This window comes from Pagrus pagrus, assembly GCF_965226575.1.
Source record: "Pagrus pagrus genome assembly, chromosome: 18".
NCBI lineage: Eukaryota > Metazoa > Chordata > Actinopteri > Spariformes > Sparidae > Pagrus > Pagrus pagrus.
Genome location: NC_140202.1, coordinates 14675507 through 14698058, shown reverse-complemented (window position 1 = coordinate 14698058; position 22552 = coordinate 14675507). Strand labels below are relative to the sequence as shown.

Genomic DNA, 22552 nt, shown 5'->3' with positions numbered 1-22552 from the left:
ACCGGAGCTTAGGGGCTATAAATAGACAGAGGTGGATCAGAGAAGGGAAGCCCTCACACGACCTGAGTGGAGATTAAAGAGGAGACGGTGCAGGGAGAGAGACAATCGCACAAACACTGACAGGGGGGTTAAAATAAAGATGGAACTGTTGATATGTGTGTGTGAGTCAAAGAGGAGCATGAAGAGAGGCCAAACGACCCCCACGAGAGACACTACTGTCCTCCTAAGAGCATGTTAAACCCTTCCAGCCCTTCCTTCCTCCCATCAGCTACATCCTTCCTGGGGTCAAATGCAGGTCAAATGGGATGATACAAGCTCCCCCACCTTGCTGCTCACACCGTCACAAAGACTCCCACACATGCACCGACACTTATACACACACACGGATGCACAAGCAGAGTCGGGTGTGGCTGAGTTAATGATCAGGCGATGCACCAAACGCCATCAGCATTTTTGTCTGCCTACAGAGATCTAAGGGACTGTGTACAAATTATTAGAGGGGGAGGCGAGGTCAGGAAAGGGGCAGCATTGTGTGTTTTTTCTTTGGTGTTTTTAGTTTTTTTAACACCTCGAATGATATCGCAGCAGTCCCTCGCTGGATTGATAAAAAAAAAGAATCAAATTGCTGTAAATGATCGCTTTAGTGGGCACAGTGGGTCATTAAGGTGCACTTTCCCATATGCAGAGAATATGTTTCTATTTCAGGGATTTCTACTAAAAGACGTTCCTTTTTCTGCATCAAAATCAAAAGTAAAACATTAAATGTGTCATATATATATACTATTTAATATTGAATTAATTATATTGTTATCTCAGGAAAAGTTTCGTCTTTTCAGTTAATAATGCTTGAAAGACTTGTAGCGGCCCAGTACTGTTGAGATATTAGAGATATCAGATATAAGATGGTGTTAAATGTCTTTTTTCCAGGTCCAGATAAAATAATAACAATGCGGGGGGGTGTCTGGACATTTTAATAAACTGAAATATAAGGTGTAACCCCCCCCCCCCTTCCACCAACAGTAACTTTGCTACAGTCCCTGAAGACTTTCTGAGACAGTGTGAGGAATCTGAAAGTCAAAAAGAGAGAGAGAAAAGACACGGCCCATTGAGGCAGAATAACTCCTTCTTAACTCCATACTGTATATACACCAATAACACCCTACACACACAGACACAATCACACACTCCTGCACACACTGTCAAAGAGGAAGTGTTCACGGTGTGGCGGAGGGATTATGCTGGATATGTGGAGCAGATCTTGCTCAGTGCTAGTGATCCCTACACTCAGGGGGTTTGAGCTTAGCAGCCGGCTGGATTTGTATTCTGTCTCTCGCTCCGTCTCTAACCTCCTTCACCTCTCCCTCTATTTGTCTGTCTCATGAAGCTGTGGTGGGATGGAGTCTTGAATCAAGGCTGAAATGAATTGACTGTGGGAGGAAAAAGAGAGACTGGAGGATTACACTTAAATAGGGCTCGGCAGTTTTTCTCCAACATCTGTCCTCTGTTTCTCTTGCTCTCGTCTCGGCTGCTCAGTCCAATGACAGATTAGCTTTAGCGACAGACTTTTGGGAGGACATGCAGACTTCCGAGCGTGGGATGTTTGGAGCATTGATATGCTAAACTGGAGTGGAATTCAGAAAGCAACCTATGCAGTGTGCAGCCATAAAAATGACACTGACTTTGCACAAGTAGTATGTAGCATACTGTAAATTGGGCTTAGATACACATGGATATTGTCATATAATGGGATTATAGGATAGTAGAACAAATACATATTTAAAGTTGCTGCAATACTGAAGATTTTCATTGACTCAAACCCTGTTATCGATAATTTTAATGGTCTGCATGTATTCAGCAAACGTCATTCAATGTATGTAAAGTGTGTAATTATATCTCTACGTAGTCGTTTTCATTGTTAGTGGCGGGGTCTGCCATTCCCATTATGGATTTAAATGACCTTACATGCACGAGAGATTAACGGAAAAAGATGCAGCAGCAACTGCTGCGTGTTTTATGCTTTAATGTCGCTCCCTGCCTGGAGAAAAGGTCAAAGCCTCTGATGGCCTTTAGATAACGTTTATTCATCGCTTCTTCAGACAGGCTGCACAATGGCTGAAAAGGTTTAAAGGTGCAATTATGTCAAATCTGGCCAGAATTCGAAGGTCGTTTCAAAAATACAAGGGGCAGCATATCATATCAGAGTCAGATGGTGTATGGTGTATCTAGACTTATATATATATGCATATTTAAGCCCCTTCCCTAATAAAAAAACTCTTTGTATCTATATGAGTCGCAAGGGAGCCATGTTTTTGATGAATTTTGCAAAAAGGCGACAAGTTTGCAGCTATAAGCCTGTTACTATCCCAGCCATAATATTGTAAACAGATGGCTGCAGTCCCTGAATGAAAAGGGAGCTCTTTGCTGACTCATCAGCGGGGCAGTTGTTATGGCAGCTATTTTCACCCAAACACCGGTGATTTGTACTTTATATGACATCTCTGTCTAGGATTAAACTAATAAAAGTAACAAACGGCTGACGACAGACACCCCTCTTGTTGCCGTGACTTTTAGGGCAGAAACAGACCACAGAAGCTCTAAGTCATGCCTGGCAGCGACTCTGGGCTCTGACACAAGCCTCTTTCTCAGTCTCAACCTTTCCCCACATAAAACAGGGCTTTGTCCCTCTGTAACAAACAACCAGGAAGGAACAGGAGGCGGGACACTTCTTCTATCCAATATATGTGTGTGTGCACTCATTTTGTTCCATCCAGTAAGAGTGTTGTTATGGGAAACCAGATTTCCATGGTGTGAGAATGGTCTCACACATACAGACTGTCACCATCCTGAACATCAGCCAATTGTATATCTGCCATCTGGAGGCGAGAGAACATACAGTGGCACTAGTGTTGGCAGCGAATGAGATCATTACACAACTAGAGACCAGGCGGCGCGATTATTGGGAAGGGAGGCGATAGATTATTGGGGGCCTGACCAATCAGATCTAGGACTACATGGGTGTGGCCCATATGTTTGCTCATTGCATGGAGTGTGCACAACTCGACCGATGGTAATGTTAAAAAACTAATTTTAGTACATTTCTATTTTTGAATTCTATCCCTCCAATGCACTCACGCTGCTATATGTCAGTGATGCTCAATGCATTTCAGGAGTTATTTAGGGATGATTCACTATTCTGCGCTCAGGCTTATCACACAACAAACCATATCTGCTTCTACATGCAGTCTATTTTTACAACCAGAGCCGTCACATCACCCAGAAAACACACCTGAGCCTGTCCCAGCTATGTTTATCTCGAGTGAGCGATAAACCTCACAAGGCCACCTCATTATATTTTCTTTGCTCGCTGTGGTCACAGTGGACAGTTGCTTCAGACCCGTGGGATGTTTACAAGTATTCTGATTTACTTAAATGCAATTCTCTGGGCTGTGAGCTTTATTTCCTATGGGTGTTGCATGAAAAACTGTACAGATTTCTAAATAAATCTGGGAAAAGAAATATCCCTCACATTTGGAGTTGTGCGCTGTTTCAGTTCTGGTTTGTTTAAATAGTTTTGGTGACTTTGAGGAGTCCTGAGTAATCATTTAAATTCTTCCCATAGCTCACTGATTGGACCAGTCAGCCATGGGCTTTCACTGATTGTCAATGTTGGCTCTCCAGACTTAAATGTAAGCATTGACTGAGGCCTGTAGATCAGTGGTTCCCAAAGTGGGTGCCCTCAGAGCCTTAAAAACAGCAGTTAAAATCAAAATCACGCTATCAATAACTTTGTATTAAGTTGAGCCACAGACAGTGACACGACAACTCACAGTTTCTCATTGTCATAGCAACACATTTTTCAGCTCCTCAGCAGTCGGAAAAATAGCAACCTTCAGTCAGAGCAGCAGCGGTGGTAAACAGACAGAGTTCAAAGAAGTGCTGATACATCTCAGCCCTCAGCACAGTCTGACAGGAGTGAATCTGAGCAGATTAATAAACTAAAATCAGACTCAACACTGCTCTGTTGACACCGTCACACGACAGGCTTTGGCTGCTTTTGCAGATGGATATCTGTCATTGTCAGTGTGGTATTGTGTGTTCCCAACATCATATATCTGCAGCTTTTATTCATATTTGAGAACGGGCCTGTATTATTTATCTTGAACTAATTCTGTACAATATAGCCTAATTTAGTAATATTAAATCAAAAAGTGTGAAAACCGATAAGCATGTGTGTATGTTTGCTAAACTGGAAATCGGGTGGCTCTGGGGTGCCATGCTAAACATTTCTTTTGAGGGGGGACCTTAGGCTAAAAGAGTTTGGGAACAACAGTTTTGAGTTACGTCAGATTTAATCCACAGCAAATAGAAAAAATGAGACAGCTTCAAGTTTCAAGTGAGTTAACAGGTCTTCTGTTCTGTTAATGATTTCTTTTAATATATGGATTGGTAGCTTGTTGTTGCGTTCAGTATTTCTGGCTGTGTAACTGTTTACCTTCACTGCTCTGTGACTCTGAGAACAAAATGTGACATTTACCATCTATGTTAATGATGAATGAATTCTGATTTAATGACAAGTATTTTATCGAGCTTGAAAAATATGCCAACACTGGTCAAAGAAAAGACAGTACATTGCAACTATGTAAATATAATAATAATGTATGTTTAAAGCTTTGACTTTTCCTTTATCCCCTCATTGAAACTGACAGAAAGAGGGCAAAAGAAATCAAATAATCATGTCCACCCTCTTTCCTCTCATCTCTGCACCTGTGTTCTTGATGCATCTATTTTTTATGGAATTTCTAATGGGATTCTCCTCTTCTCCCTCTCCATCTGTTACAGACAGGCTGAACACATGCAACAGCGGACATACGCACACATGCATGCAGAGCTGGGGCTTCCCTCTTGGTTCCTCCATTAACAGCAGGTGTAAGAGACCAATTAGGGTGCTGAGCAGCTCCTGGGAGCTGCACCACGGGCACCCAGAGGTTAATTATATCTGTTCACATCACAACTGGACAGATGAAATCCTGGCAGAGGTTTTGAGATGAGGAGCGGACAAATCAATGAGCCATGGCTTTGGGCCCACTGGAGACAATAAGCTTTTGGAGATAATTACCATAAATCTAATCGAGACATCGCTCGCCTTGTTACAGTAATTAAATTGATCTTTGATTAATCTTAAACTGTTTGGTGGCATATTGCTGGATTAAAAGGGAGATTTATGCACAGACATTCATATTCACGGATATGTGCACTCATGATTGCTGACATACCTGCACTCACGCAGACACACACTGATGATCTGTGCTGGAAATCATTTGCATACTAATTTGAAACACACGTGAATACCTGACTGCGCCATACAGCTTCTTCAGATGTAAAAAATTCATGACTTTTTAATGCCTGTTTTCCTTTCTTGTGTCTCACTGATTGAACAGAGTAGCTTTGGTGTTACTCTGAGCATCAAGCAGGGACTAAAAATAATGGCATCTCCTTGGGATTCTGCTGACTTGTGTGATTTATGACTCGTTGCCCTCCCCCACAGGTAGAAGTCGACGCGCTGCTGAGCACACTTAGTGTTTCCATGCAGAGTGGAAGCATCTGAGGCAATTCTGTTTTTGGCTCTTTCATGGTATTTTTACACACCCCTGACATCCTGTCCAAGGACTCATGCAGCCTGTGTGTCTCCTCTCCTGACCTTGTGACGGCATGCACGCACATGCACAACATGAACTTGAAGATGGACACACACACAGATATACAAATACAGTCACACATGACCAGAGAGTGCTTCTCCCTCTCATGTTCGACCGGCAGACGCATTAGCCAGTATATATATTTAGCACAGGAACTCACACACGCCTGCTTTACATGCCTGATTGTTTTAGTGGGTCATGAGATGAGGCTGCGTGAATGTGTGTCAGTGGAGGAAAAGACAAGAGAGGGAGAGAGAGGGAGAGAGAGAGAGGAGAGGGGGAATACTCAGTTAGGACAACAAATGGCATCCCCTGCCCGCTGGCTCGCCAAGAGGCTGTTTTCCACGAGCACACTGACTCTGACCTTATTTCTGCATAAAACGCACCGCATCACAAGGTTACCGCACCACGCACAACACTATAACAAAATACTTCTGAGTTTTATGGAGAGTTTTATACAGAGCTGAGCTCATGCAGACGTGCAACGTCAGCAGAAAACTAAGAAAGTGCCTCCGCCTCAATAGGGCAACAGAAAGTATTGTGACGCTGGTGCCAGCATATTGACAAACATATTCTATATTTTTGCAGTATTGACAATTTGTCCCAGCACAAAAGCACAACAACTGAAGTTGCATTCAGCCCTCAAAGGGAAAACAGCAACAACAATTTTTTGTTTGGACAAAGCTCGGATATCATGACTCAAATATGGATTTCATCTCAGCAAAAAGTACATCCACTGTGGATGTACAATAAAATTATTTATTGGGGCTGTTCACATTCCCACCTGCTATTCTGCATCATTTGATCCTGACTCAGCATGATCCTGGCTCGTGGCCTCTATGCAGATACTATACAGCACATCTCTACAGATAGAGTTCACTCTCCTCTCTATGCAGTGTGTATCCACTGTACAGACTGCAGGATCCCAGAGAGGAGGGCTGGCACTACGTGGTCACTGGACTGCTTTCGTTATGTAATCGGCATCATTTCTCAACTGGCAACGAGGGCAGCCACAGATCCGCAAACACACACACTCTCATACACACACACACAGCTTGACTCTCCTGCAGCACAATCTGCTGTTTTGGACAACACACCACAGAGTCACAGTGTAGCCGCTGCTGTAGCCTTCTGCGCACACTCAATATAGCTGTTAGCATGTCCAAGTTTGATTAGAGCCACTGGGTGTAACTGTGAGCAGCTATTCTGCAGCATGAAAGAGAAAGTGCAAGACGAACCTTATCAGGAGAAAGGCGAGAAAAACAGCGAGGGAGATAAGGAGTGGGGGGGAGGGGGGTGGGCAGACTCGTGACTACAGAAGCCCAAACCACCCAGCTCAATATCTGACTGTCTGGAGATAAAAAACTAAAAGCACTGTGAGCTCTACTTGGGGCACTCTCACAAGATCAAACAAAGAGCGTGAGAGAGTCTGACACCGGGATGAGGGGTGAACAGAGAAAAGGGCAAGCAAAGTGAGGTGAAGGACAGAGAGAGTCTTGTAAAAGGAAGAAATCCAGCGACGTCGAGAGAGCGCGATAAAAAAAAAGAAATGGAGAGTAGTGTGTGCTCTCACTGACACAGCAATAGGAAATCAATGGCAACCTTTAAATGAATCAGCAGCAGTGGATGAGTTATCCCATTCAGGTCGATAATTATTAAACTGCTGCTCTGCTACATTTTACAGTGACACATGAATAATGGCAGCGAAAGACATCAGTTCCTCTAACTCCTCTCTCTAACTGTTTCTGCATTGACATTTTAGTGCACCTTTACTCAAGTGGAGGAAATATCAGAGTGCAGGTCAGCCTGCCAGCAGGTTTTACTAGACATTGATAGACGATGTAAAAGAGCAGGGAAAGAGGTTAAAAGGATGAAGAGGAGTGGATATTTCCTGGTAAGCTGAGAGTCAATACATGTGGATTTAACCACATCAGGAAGGCATAACTCAAACTACTTGATTTATCACTTTAGGAGGAAATGTTGTATTATTTAAGAGAGACTCTGTTTTATAAGTTATTGTGCAAGTAAAAGATCTTGAAAGTTGAAAAGGCAACAGAAGCTCCTCTCTCCCACAGAAAACAGTGCTCCTGAAACACTTCGTCAGAAGTCCTGCCTTGTGTGACTTTGTGACATCACACTCCATCAGCATGTCGCACATTTGCATAATGTAATGCCTAGCGGCTAGTTTGGTACATAAGAATTGATTTAGCAAAGTTGCTCTGTTGTGACTAACAATTTTGGCTCAGGTATGTGCAAGATGACCAGTCAGAGCACACCTGGTGGATGGGGGGAGGGGATGTAATGAGCATATGTCTCCTTTAAAGGTCCACAAGAAAATCAAAAATCTAAAATTAAGGCTCTATCAACACTATTTGACCTGAAGTTTCACTGTAGCCTCTAAATTGAAGAAAACAAACTCAGTCTCAAACACAAATACAGACACATGCACCTCCGTCTCCTCCTCCCTGGCACCCTTTCTTGGCTTCTGTGCTTGGTAACGTGAGCGGGGCTTTAATCCTAATCCCCCTGCACGTGCCATCACCAATCAGGGTTTGCATGCAGATACCCATAGATGCACAGCCAAGAAGAGGAGGAGACTGGATGGAGTCGCGTCACCTCCACTGTGTGTCAAAATACCTCCGACAAACATCAAAAGAGCCTCCGTCTTCATTAATTTCCCCTCTCCGCCCAGCATGCCTGCCCCATCCATCTGCACTGCGACTGACTCAAACTTCCTCCTTCTCTTTCTTAAGGTCTCACTCTGCTGTTCTTTTGCTCCGAATTTCTCTATATCCCGTCTTTACCATGCCCCCTCAGCTGTCTTGCTGACATGTTCTGGTGCCATCATGGTACGCTGCAGCTGAGGTGCAGGCTGTGCCAGTGTGCCTGTGGGTGTACAGCGTGAGTGTGGAACACAGAGATAAAGGGATGTTTTGATCCAAATCTGAGCGGACGTCATTACCTCAAAACGGTACAAGACCACCTCTCACTAATGAGCGCAGGCAAATGGATTTGATAGGATGTAGAGGCTGGGCGCTTCGAGATGAACATGAGTGTGTGATCATCAGTATTAGAGTGCTGTAAGCGAGCCGGATTTACTTATTAACAGATTTACTTATTAACACATCAGGAGCTTTTGGTGCATCAGGAGATAAGGAACAAGGAATCGCATTAAGTCATGTTTTTTGCTCTAATGATCGTGCATGTTTCAGCTACTGTTTCAAGTATTGCAAATCTTCGTCCAAAGCAGCAAACGATTTTAGAAAGATAGAATCTAGAGCGAGATATTGGGATAATATTGATATCGTGAATTATTTTCGGTCACGGTAATCAAGCAGTGAAAATCTGATCTGATACTCACTTCAATCTCATGGGGAAGCAGACATAAACAAGGCCTCAAGGGCTTGAATGTTTACCCTTTCAAGGCAGCACCGTCAGCTGCACCGGGAGTCTTCTCTCATTGGTTTTTGTGGTCTGGCTCGGAAAAAGTTCGGATGTAATCATCCAGAATTTATTTTGATATCATCAGGGCAACCCCGATGAGTCTGTGAGCACTTCAGGAGGCTTAAGACTGGATCTGTGAACCCCTCACATTACCAGATAATCTGTGCTGAACAGCATGTTTTGAAGAGGCACTGCACTAGCAAATTTAAAGCCAGAAAATGAACAACAAGCAGTCGGGACAGTGGAGAGATTTTTCAGGAATTAATTTCTTATTGCATGAAAAAAGATTGCTGTTGGCCAGAATACTCCTTTGTACGATGTCAGGGAAGTAGGAAAAACAACCATGATGGTCCTTTAAAGTGATGGTAGCATCAAATGTGACACTTTTTTACCCTTAAACTGAACAAGAATCCTGCCAATCTGATACAAGGACAATGATAATTCTATAAAAACAACAGCAATCTTATTACAAGGGGCACAACACAGACTAATTCAATCAAACTGTCCTCTTCTCCAGAACCAGTAGATCCCAAATGTAATTTGATATATTTAACACAGACAGAAAGCTTCTCTAAAGGATTCGCTTCCTTCATCAGCTGTAATCAGTGTGTGTCAGAGTGTGTAATGAGGCTAATTTCCAGTTAGCCTGAGCTAGCCCCAACCTCCTGAGGACAAAACATGCAGCCTGCGCGTGTTTCTGCAGTTTAGCTGACCTAGTCTCCGAACATTAGTCTGGTTGGATGCTCCACAACACACGGGCCGAGAGAGAGAGACAGAGAGAGAGAGGGAGGATGAATGACATCATTGACTTTTGCTTTGAGTGGATCTGGGTTCAGCTGGACGGCAGCAGCAGAGTGATGTCACTTTGGCCTACAGGCCCTACACACAAACACACAAACACAAGAATATCTGCTGTAGCTGCTGTAACCCTACATACACTCAAACACACACTCACCTTAAGTAAGGCTCAACCAATTAAGCACTCTGTTGGAACAACGAGCAAAGTGCTGCTGCCCAGTTAAGTGTGTTTTAGTTTTATGTGTGTGTGTGTGTGTGTGTGTGTGTGAAGGAGAGAGAGAGAGAGAAATCAGTTTGTTTGGAGACTGGAAAATCCCTGGCAACAGCCCCCGAGGAGCTTGTCTTATTTCATCTGCTTTCTCTCAGAGAGGAGACGTGACATTGTGAAGCATTACAAACAACCTCGCAGTGTAAACTCACAGCCTCTCACTCTGGTTGCAGGAAATGACATGGCAAGAAGGACAAGAGGGGAATCTTAAGCGTAATCAAAAGTAGACTGAGTGGACAAAGTGTAGAGAAGAGGAGGAAGTTACAGATTCTCTCCACGCTCGCCTGCTCTGACACTGAACTTCTTCCACCTGTCCACAAACCACTGAGCCTCGAGGGCGTGTAGCACTGAAACGCTGTACCTGCCACCTCTGCGCTGTAATTTGTGAGATGTTTAAAGGTCAGTCATTTCCTCAGAGGAATCCGTAGAGCTCTTCTTACTGTACTACAACTGCTACACCTGTTTTTCAGGTCAATCCAACCAACCCACCTCAGTTGTTATCCTTGGCGCACAGAAACACAACATGTGAGTAGACAAGTACAAACCCAGTTCTGTTCTCTTCCCCCAGCTAACAGGGATTAATAGAGATTAATAGAGATTGCACAATGTAATGTGAAGCATATCCGTGTTACGAACACAAAGCTAGCTGTGAAAGGTAAAGTAACTGAGGATAAAAAGCACTGCAAGGTGAACGTGAGGCTGGAGGCGATGGTAACGTTAATGAAGAGTCAGCTCCTCCACCCTGGAGCCAGGAGCAATGTTACCTATGCTTTCAGCCATTGTTGTTGTTGCCGTGTGTTTAAACAGGCTATTATCATTATCATGTTAAAATGATACCAATATTATCTTGAAGGATACGAGATGGCACAACCCTGACGCAAAACCATGAACTGGATTCAATCTGACGCCTCCTCTTTGTTACTTATTCCTGTTTCTCTTTACAAGTGACCTTCAAAACTGGAGCAGATGTTCCATCTTTAATTACTCATTTATGGACTTGTATCAAGGGAGTAGTTATATCTCTGTTTGTTACACTAAATATATAAGAAAAACATATTTTTTTCAGTTCGGATGATCTTTATCACAACTATAAGCTTCTCTAGCCCATCTTTTCCTCTTTGTCTGCATCTCCTCCTTTGTGATCGCTATAAATTTAATGAGGGAAATCCATGAGGGATAAAAGCTTTTAACCGGATTCACCTCATCAGTCATTCATGAAAGTAGTGAGGTTCCCAGTATCCACGGCTGGGGGGGGATACCTCTTCCTCTATGTAATTCCACAGCTATAATTTGCTCTGTTGGACAACAGTGTTCCCTCATCCCATCGACAGCTACTGCTTACACAGCGCAGTAAATATTATTGATTTTTTCATTATCCACTAGTGCCAATTATAGGTTACTCTATGCCTCAGCAATGATAGCTTACGCTCGCTAACCAGTTTGCAGTCAACTGCTAAGTACACAATGAAAAGTGTGTGTGAGAGTCATATGATAAAAGATTTCATTTTATTTTCATTTAGCTGGTTGAGTGAGGCTCGAATCAGCATTACAGCCTGGTTCAAAGTCCCTGCGCTACAGTTTCTATTAGGGACACAGGTTATTGTGTTGGGGATAATCCCCTTTGTGAAGGGGGCTCGCTAACTCTAGTTTGTCAGTATGCACGCAGTTAAACTGAACCTCATTCAAAAGCGATTAGAAATGTTGGACCAAGATCAGCTTACTCACCATCTTTGTGAGCATAGTTTACCAGTGTTTACTTTATTTAAAAAAAGCAACTGCAGCTCTCTTGGAAATAAATCCTAAACTGATGTCATACTGATGTGTCATGCTGCCTTACTTCTTCCCTGAGTCACTCCCTCTCCCACCCATAACATCAGCAGCCTGAAGTATGGTTTCTCCCTCTGCCACCAAATAAATAACATTAGTGCAGCAGGCGACATGAGCAGTAGCGTCCCGTCCCGTCACTTCTGTGCTGTCTCGTTCAGTGAACTGATCGCAATCAGCCAACAGGGGAGAAATATATTCATAACATAAACCTCATCACATCAAGCAGAACCAGAGTAATCAGGGCAGCTGCTGTGAGCAAAGGACTGCTCCTCATCCTCCCTCCTTCTTTGTTTATTGGCTCTCTTGGTGGCTGCTGGCTCACACGCAGAAAACCAGAAACTTCATTTTGATTCTCCAGCAGTTATTTTCCATCATTTCCTTAAATATTCACCAAAGACCATATGCTCAAAAGCAAATGTTTTGACATGCAGAAGAACATAAAAAGCTTGCACTGGAGCTGAAAATAGCTCACGTCTGCAGCACACACACGCACATATAGCAACACACACCTCTACTTGGTGTCAAGTTTAGCCAGTCAGCTGGTGACATGTCAAGTCCAGAGAAACAACATGCAGCAGAGGGAACACAGGGGATGGGGATGAGAGGATTAGTAGTTTTACCGTTGCAGAACTGTAGCAGTGATGAGGTGTCATACAAGCTGCTGTAGCTGGAAAAGCCGTCCTCCATTCTCAACCTCTGCTCCGCTCCTCTCTACTCCCTCTGTTATCCACCTCTCCTTCTCCTCTCCTCTCCTCTCCTCTCTCGCTGGTGACTCCCCTCCGTTAGTTTATCGTTCACTTGGCGTCCAAGGCGCTCCCTCCATTCACTCTGCACGGGTCAGGCTCCCTGGGTGAGTCACCATGGCAACCCATTCACTCTGATTATGTCATGTGAACTCCAGTCCCTCTTCTTCTTCCTCTTCTTATCCACCCCCTCTTAATGAGAAACAAAAAAAAGTCCTGAACTGGAGCAGAACACACTCCCTGCTGAAGAATGACTGCACCGGACCGCCGGAGAGACGCAGAGACAGAAGTTAAGAGGCTGCTGGTGGTTTTGTTTCCCTCTCCTCCCTCCTGCTCCTCTTTTTCCCCTCCCTCTGTTCTCCTCTTGTCCTCCTGTCTTCAGCAGAGGCAGCTGTGTGTCGTTAGCTCTCGCTGATCTCCAGCAGAAAAACAGCTTTAAGAGGGCTTGAGCTGAGAGCGCAGGCAGGCTCTGGCACAGGCAGTCACTGAGTGTGTGTGTGTAAGAGAGTGTGTGTCTCAGTGTGAGTGTGTGTGTGTGTGTGTGTGTGTGTGTTGAGATAAAGCTCGGGACAGCCCAGCCTTCCCCTGTCACACAGTGTGGACGAGTCATAGCGCAGGGGGCTGGGCCTGTCAGATAGATCCTCCTCCTCTGCCAGAGGAGAGAGGAGAGGAGGAGAGGTAATGCAATGAGAAGAGAGAAAAGGATACAAGAAGAGAGGAGAAAAGAGGTGAGGTGAGGTGAGAGGAGAGGAGGAGACGGGAAATGAGAGAAGACAAGAGACAAGTTGAGGAGAGAGGAGGAGAGAGGAGGAGAAACGAGGGGAGGAATGGAAAGGAGGGAGAATGTGAAAAGAGGAAAGGATGAAAGAAGGGATAGGAGGACGAAAGGATGAGAGAGGACAGACAGAGGAGAAGACAGGAGAGGAAAGGAGGTAAAAGGACAAGGTAGCGTGGGAGGAAGGAGGAGGAAAGAAGAGAGGAGAACAGGGGAGTGAAGGGAGTGAGGACAAAGTAGGGTAGGAAAGGGAAGGAAAGGAACGGACTAAAGAGGAGAGGTGAACGAACAAAAGGAGAGAGCAGGTGAGGCTAGGACAGAGAAAAGGTAGGAGAAACTGAGCAGAGGAGAGGAAGAGATGAGAGAATGTGTGGGGAGAGGAAAAAATAGGAAAGGAATAAGAAGGAGAGAGGAAAGGAAAGGAAAGGAAAGGAGAGGAGAGAAGAGGATACAAAACTAACCAAATGGCTAGTTACCAGAATGACTCAGGCACTGTGGCTCTCTCTGTTACTACATTATTCTGTTGCTCTTCCACACACAGCCACGAGTCACACACACTGTATGTATGTAAAGTCACCTGGGGACACGCCATAACAAACCAAACGCCACATCCTTCCTGCAGCCAGACATTCGCACACTGCCAGGGGATCTCTGCTGTGGCTAAACATGATTATCACTCTGTCCTCTGTCTGTCTTATCTGCCACGCTGCAGACTGCACAGAGAGCGAGGGATCCCTAAAACAAGGACGAGAGGGGGAGAGAATGAAAGGGAAACCAGGGGATTGAGAAAAGAGAAGAAATAAATGGGATAGAGGGGGAGGGGACGGAGGAGAAACTGAAAGAGAGAGCGCTTGAGGAGGGTGCAGGGTTTAGAGAGAAGGAGCAAATTAAAAAGTGAGCCGGGTGGGACTTTTGTGAGGGGATACCCCCTGAAAAACGGGTGCTTTTTAAATCTAACTGGGGTTTTTGTATGTGCATGTGAGCAGGGGGGCCTCTTTGCATTATTTATCATTCAAGCTTGCAGGGAGAAATAACAAGGCTAAAGAAGACAGAGTCGGTGGCCTATATTCGTGTCTGAAATGTTCCCCCCTTTCTTGCGAGATCACAAGACGGAGCCGACGAAAATTACACAAAGGCGAGGGATGCTCTAAAGGCGGCGGAGGGGAAGACCATGAAAGGATGCATTTGTTTCTCTCTGTGTTTTTTTAGCCCAGCAGGTGAATAATCTGTGTGCTCTTTCTGTGCAGGTATCTCCCATTATTTGGAGAATCACTTCTGGTTCAAAGGTGACGCGGCTAGATTTGACCTTTAAGAGGAGGATGAAAGGGGTGCAGTGAAGCACCTTTTAACGGCTGATCAGTTTCTGGTTCAAGGCCTCTGTGTTGTTGACCTCAGAGCTGCGCCTCCATTCTCTCCCTCCGCTCCCTCAGGAAAACACTGCACTCTGCTTCACTTATTACAACATAACAAAAAGCCACCAATAGATCCGGCAGCAGCAGGCCAGATTCTGTGAGAAAACAAGGTGCTCTTTGTAGGCCGGTGTTACATTTGCACACTGCAGTGGTTGTGTTGTAAAATCACAAGGATATTACATGTCAAAACACACAGAAAGTAGGAGAGTGTTGACCTTTACACCTCTTTTTTCAGCAACTACAGTTAATGTTCTTATCTACAACTAGAGCGTGTAAAATATGCACCAGGGCGTTTGCAGTTATTTCGATAATCCCATTTCAGATGTTTTAAACAGGTCGCAGCATACCGTGCATGTGTTTTCATTTAGATACAGAAAGGAATTTCAGGCAGAGCAAGCAAGCAACGCGCACTGTAAACATCCTTTGTGTTTTTGTTCAGAAGGCCGCGAGTCACGCTGGTGTTTAGTCTGAAGGCGTTCAGATTATCACAAATCTCATTCTGAGGCAGATTTGGGATCTAGATTAGGGGCAGGTCTGGTTTTTGCGTGTCTGTCTCGCTGTGCATATGCTCACGTGAGAAGAGAGGCGGCTAAAACTGGGGTACGTTCCCTCCAAAACCCCCCCCCCCCACGGGTCCCTAAACCCCACCTACAACCCAGCGGGTGGCAGGTGGTGGGACTGCTGCTGCTCTACCCCTCCTCTCTCACACCTCCCTATTGTTCCCCCCCTCCCACCTCCCCTCAGTGAATCCAGGGGGGGCACACACAGTCACACACTTAGAGTATAATCAGGGTAGTGCTGTGCAGTGTGATGATATCTTTCTCTTACTAAAAAGTAGGCTACTGTATGTGCAAAGCCCACACAACATGAACACAAATTGGAACAGCAATGATCTCAAGAAGTCTCTGTTATATGGCCATTGAACATAATCAAATTATTTTCTGTTTGCTTTAAAGCAGCTATAATCAACACTTTAAGAACTGTATGACAAGAAGTGTCTTCATGGAGCTTTATAGCAAGTTTCAGCTCACTGCTCAGCTGTCTGACTTTTCTGTTTTGGCCCACTAATCCCTCTCACGGTGTTGTTTTCAGCTGCATCATGCTAATGTTTTGAGAGAAAAAGATCTAAAAACTACTCTAAACGTATTGCATATTGCAGATATTAGCAGTTAGCACGTAGCTAGTGGACAAAAGGGGACTATTTAGCAGCTTAAGAAACAGATATTTGCCTCAGGAGTTGGTGGAGACCAAACACAGAGCTAAAAGAGAGTGAATATTGGACTTACATTCAGCAGGTGGCCACAAACACAACTCCAAATGAATGACATTGTTGCTCCTTAACTGCTGGATGTGTAAATAAGCAACTGTTAGCTAACATGTTTACTGGATTAACATAAACATTGATATGTCAATGTTGTATTCACACTTGTTTCTGCTGCCCCCTATAGACCAAAACAAAACATTGCAGGGTTAATTCACCTCTTAAACTTTGACACTAGCATAATTTTTTCCTCATGCAGTATGCCAGGCTAACTTTAAAGTAAGTTAGTTTATCACCAGCAGCATATCACCAGGGTAACACTAACTACTGCTAACTGTGGCTGCCCTTATAGCGAGCACGGCTTGGCCCTACTCATAAAACTGGTGATGGACAAGCTATTTGGCGCGGTTCGGTTTGACTCGGCACGGCAAAAAGCACTGGGGTAAAAATGCCATTAGTGTTTACATGGCTAGCGCAGGAGCTATAGACCTATGGGCCTAGAGACCAGGTCAGTCTGTTAAAGAGACCTTAATTGTAGTAAGTTTTTGGACCACCTGCAGGGTCAGAGCACATGCAGTTATCTGACATAGTACATCTGGCAGATGCAGTTTCTTGCTTAAAAAGCACTCTAGCACTTTTCTCTCACCTACCCTGCTGACAGATTTGGTTCTGAGGAGGCACTTGAAGGTCATGTTCAAACTGAGCCGGTCGTTCTTCTTTTTCTTCCAGAGAGAGAGAAAAGAAACTGCTGACATTGGTTTTTATCTGCAGATGATCAGTCAGTCTGTCAGTGGGCCAGGATTATGCACAATCAAATCCAGAGCTGAGGAGGAAACAAGGTCAATCCTCTGTATGATCCAGCCGCCATCTGTGTGCCTGTCCTGGTTATTGGGCTGTTTTGTGCTTTACACCATGGATTAATCCAACCTGGGGTTTTAATGATCCACATCAAATTTCAAACAAAGCCTCTGGGGCGCATGTACTTTTTACAGTCAGTCAAGCTGGATGGCTAGAGTCTGTATAATCTTTATGAACATGGTTGTAGGCGGTCCTGTTAAGCTTTGCTCTGACTAGTTAAACATTACAGAAAGCTTGTGACACTGAGAAAGTTGCCAGAAGACTTCTTGAATATCCTAGTCATCATATAAGGAAGTGAGATCACAATTAATGATTACATTGGTTCAAATGTCCAACTTTCCACATTAGGAAAATGAAAGTTGTATCTTTCCATATCTTATCTTACCTTAGACTTTGGTCGATGGAACCAAGATCAATTCTGAAGGCGCGATCGCGTGACATCTAATAACAGCAGCTGTACTACTAATGCACCTGGATGTCGAGAAGAGGCCAGACCAGCAGAGGATGTAATACTGTCTGTGACTGACAGGTTCACTCTTTCTAATAACTGTCTGGACAGGAGAGCACAGATAGAGACGGGGAGAGATAGATTGAATGTGAGAGGGGAGAGTAAATCAGCTGAGTGACTGCTGAAAATACATCATTTCCATCCTGCTGGGGAGAATAACCTGTCCTTTCTAATACATGCTTATCTGACTAGGCGTCGAGTCCAGATTAAAGCACATTTCCTGACACTGAATTATGAACTCTGCTCCCCTCGTGTCGAACATAATTAGCTTCAAGAATCTAAAGTAAAGAGACTGCCTGTGTACTGATGTTCCACTTACAAGCCGTTATCTGCTGTGTGTGGATGTATGTGAAAGATAATCAAATAGTTTTGTTTAACCCCTGCAAAAATCAACTAGAATCCATGAAGAAGAGCTGTTGAAAGTTTTTGTAATCATGAATTATGAGGGGGTAATGTGACCTACTTTCAATGGGGGAGAATCCAACAGGGTGATAATGTTTTGTTCACAGCTCTGCTTCAGAGAAACCAGAAGGAGCTGCATCAGGCAGAACACGAGGACTCCCATGGCAACAACGAATTGGATTCAAACCCACAATATGATGCATGAACTGTGACTGATCACAGTAAACCAACTTCCTGCCCGCCGTCTGTAGTACATCATTACTGTCAAAAAGTTAAATAAGACTATGAGTCTCTCATATTGGCAGAAACTGCAGGGCCAGCTAAATGCCAACATTAACTCCAGGTTAAAAAAAGAAGAACATAGAGGAAGTAGGACAGGTTTTGTTCATTTAAAATTCAGCGTTCTAGGTCTGTCGCTGCAGACAAGACACAACGTGATCTGTGCTTGCCGTACAAAGTACAACCTTGTTGAACATAACGATGCTTATTCGGCATAATGCGTGTCTCCAGAAGCCCCGGGAAGTCCAAAATTGATTTGGAAAGACACTATGACACCCTCAACATGCAGCTGAGCTTGTGCACCCACTTTAGAAGGGGTGCAAGCTAAGGCTTTTAGCTGAGCAGCTACAGTGAAGAGTCCAGATTTAAAAGGGTGTAAATATCGTGTTTTTTCAAATCAATTTGGGATCTCTGGGGCTCCCATTCTCAGTTGTGCAGGAGAATACTGCTGTGAAGCTTCAGAAATGTTTTGTGGACTATGAAGTTTCAGTCGACTTTCCATGGATGACTGGACTTTCAGTTTTTGGGTGACTTGTTAAGAGTTACAGCCATCCTTGTGGCTCTGTGAGAGTTCAGCTTAGGTGCAGAGCCTCTTTGAGCTAAATGCTAAATTTAGCAGTCATCAAAGTTATAAGGTCTTGAGGTGGACATGAATGTTTGCTGCAAACTTTCATGTTACCAATTACCAAATGCCATACGAGACCTTTCACAAGTTGTCGATATCGTCATAGCTGCATATGTAGCTGAAAATGTTCAGTATAATCTCTTATTGTATGGAAACATTTATCGTCCTATGCACCCCACTCCAGCGCCAGAATTGAATATTTTATCAAACCCAAAGAAAAGAGTCAACTCACATGGATTGTAATTTTATATTTTTTGTGCAATCAGTGCAGAGAAACAAGGCTACACGATGAAAGGAAATGGCAGCGACACACTGCAGTGCACTGTGGGCCACACAAGCAGCGGCAATGCCAAATAATGATGTTATGGTTCAGAAAAACTGGGTCACCACTTGTGTTTTTAGTGCAGTCTTTTGCTTGTGGTTTCTAATAGCATTATGCATGTAGAAATCCACTGCCAGACTCTAATATCTACAAAACCCCACATTTACCCACATTTAAGAATTTAAAATAGGACGGACCCGTGGGAATGTATTTTGCACGTCTCACTGTGGTGCGATGATGTATTTGAAAGATTTTAACAGCAGCACTAATTCTTACCCTGGCAATATGGGTAAAATCAAGTGAGTAACGCTTAATCAACTCTTAAATTCTTAAAATAAATCAGCAAATATAGGCCGTGATCGGATGCTGCAGCAGTCATTGTAAGATAAACAAGAGCATGTGTATTGAATTTAAGGTGAGCGATAGTGAAGAAGGGTTTGGTTGCGGAGGCTTAAAAAGGAAGATGTCCTATTCACTATTAAGTCTCTGTGGAAGACAGACTTTATGGGAGGGAGACAGAGAAGGCACGTGAGTGTAGAAGAGGAGAATCTGCTTTTGGGCTGTAAATAGCTCCTAATCCTGAGGCTGTGGAGCAGCGTTACATGTCCTACTGCAGCTCCTCTTTTCTGTAACACATCAAACAGCACTGAAGAATTATAGGTCACTGAATCTCTTCTGGTGTATTAAAATATGCAGTCTCTCCCTATAGAGCAAGTTCAATGGCAACACGTCTTGACTGAACAATGTAAATACTTAGTATCATCTGAATGTTGGCCTAGTTTTACATTTTGTTGCTGTAAAACCAGGAAGTGAGTCTGCATTTTTGAGCCACGTCCCTATAGGGCTATTCATGCAAACAGTACAATCTCCATTACACTTTCATGATTTGTTTGTATATGACATTTTACACCTGTCACATTCTCGGCTGGTAATTCTGAAGCTGTAGCTTCCCCGGTGTATAAACCTGACATTAACTGTCACTGGCTGTCAGTGGGAACTGCAGTATGCTGACGCCACTTGCAACAATAGTCCCACTGAATCACTGCCTCTAACTCCTAATCCTGTCTTTGAGCATCAGCAGTGCCTGTAAGAAATAGGTCAACGTGTTGGTAGTCACATTTTTAACATGTTAGAAGTGGTTTGTTAAATCTTAACTGTATACAACACCCTACAGTATATACTTACATCCTGGGTTTGAATGAGGGACAACTCCCAAAAGAAATCCTTTACTGATAACAAAAACAGGCCCCTTCTTCCAGGATGAAGTGGGCGGACCTGCTTTATATATTATATATGTGCAGAGAGCAGGATTACATTCTTAGTGAGCCCACATACAAACACCAGACAGGACAGAATGAACAGACAGGCAGGAGAAAAGCAGATGGACAGAGAGAGGAGCGGGGATGAGGAATGAGCCAGTAAAGTAGACCTACTGTGTTATTCTGCACAAAAGCTTGACATTCATAACATCATCATGACCATATCAAATTATGTTTTATGGTAATACTTGAGCTTTCGTTGCTTCTGTGTCAACCTTTGATACCTCCGCCTCCCTGCCCGACCTCCTCCGCCTTTACACTAATGATGCAATAGAAGTGGGGAAGAAGGGTTATAAACCACACTGACTTCTCTACATCTAATCTATATGTTAATGAGGAGGACAACTCGGACACACAAGTGGAGCAGAATTCGGTGTAATTCAGTCGACTGCTATCCGTGGAAATCTACTAATGCGACCGATGCTCCATTAAAAAGCAGAAAACCTCGCAGGTCAGGAGGAGACGTTGTAATTCGTCACCCCTCCACTGCTGTGAAAAGGAGCCACTGATCTAAAGGACGCCGATTTAAATCCACCTCATCACTACAACTACCATGAAAGTCCAGCAGTGCCGTGGTGTGTAATACGAACACACACACACACTGTGTATCCCAGAGTGTGCAGGGCTGTGTGTTCTCTCAAGCGACGACAACATTAATCACATCTGACTTGGCCGCTGAAACATCCCTGTACACCCTTCCCCCATTTCCTGAACAACCAAGAACTCTGCTCTGCTCTTTCTCTCTGTACTGTCCACAGATGTATATATATGTGCTGCGAAATCACACAGAACTCATATCACCATGGCTGAAAATGCATACCTCTTCAGCACACAGTGTTATCTTTCACTTGCTTTTCATGCTCCACCACCCACAGCTCGATTCCATAAATTCCTGAATGCCTTCTCTTTCCGTTTCATGTCATACTCTCGGCTCCTGCATCAAATAATGTTTCTTCCCTGCACTCTCTCCTCTCCTGCTCCTTTCAAAGTCAGAGCAACTTAGACCAGCGATCGATGCAGCCTAAAATAAACCCTGCTGAGGAACCCTGGTGTCTGCTGCAGAGTTTACTCTCATGCATACGTTGAGGCAGTCATGCTCCCTATAACAAAACTGCAGGTGACTGTGCTCAAGCCTGCGTGACAAATGGCCCCCCTTTTCAACCAGTTTGTTGACATGAGGAATAGGTTTTACATCAGCAAAGCTACCCGTCCTCACATTCGGGGCACAGATGGAGGGCTGACGTCAGCGGGCTATGATGCCATCTTCACCTCACATCTGCATTTCTGAACTCACTCACTCTAGCATGCTCACACACACACACACACACACACACACACACACACACACACACACACACACACACACACACACACACACACACACAGAAGTGTACAGTCAAGGGCGTAGGGGACACATATTCCTCACAAACAGACCCAAGATAGTTTGGGATTGTCAGTCACACTTTAGTTCTCAACTCCCCCAGGGCTGTGTGCTCAGCCCCATCCTTTCCACACTGCCCCAGACATCCAGAGAACTCTACAGCGAAGTAAGCAGGAGGAACTACCTTCATCGTCCGCAGTATGATGAGAGTTCATATCGCCCTGCTGCCGCATGGTAAAAGCTACAGATGTATCCGGTGTCGTGCCACCAGACTACTGAGCAGTTTCTCAGGCTGTGAGACTCCTGAACTCATCGTCAACACTCTTTTTCTTGTGTAGCATAAAGGGAATACAACATGCATTTCATTGAACAACGCTGTGTTGCAGAATGACAATCGAATGAACCTTAAAACTTGAATCAAGCCGGGAGTGTAGGAGTCCTTTTGTGCCTTTTCTGTCTCAATTTATGGTTGAAAGCTATTCCAGTGAGGGAATACACAATAATCAGGTGCCAGGTGACAATTCAAAATATAATAGGCAAGCCGTTTGTAAAAATAAAGTCCTGGCTTCTTTCATATTTTTAGTGGGAGGGGGACAAATGCACGTGCGACCCCTGCTTTCCCCCATAATGTATG

The 22552-nt window shown here is 44.1% G+C and overlaps 1 protein-coding gene across 7 annotated transcripts in view; it reads right to left on the bottom strand.

The window, feature by feature from the left end:
* Nucleotides 1–13302, bottom strand: part of eml1 (EMAP like 1) — a 40519-nt gene extending 27217 nt beyond the window's left edge. For all 7 annotated transcript variants that reach the window (XM_084381272.1, XM_084381273.1, XM_084381274.1 and 4 more), the window contains exon 1: nt 12654–13302. In XM_084381272.1, the coding sequence (XP_084237398.1) occupies nt 12654–12720 (67 nt within the window). In that variant the 5' untranslated portion in view covers nt 12721–13302. The remainder of the gene's footprint in view (nt 1–12653) is intronic.
* Nucleotides 13303–22552: the final 9250 nt, after the last annotated feature.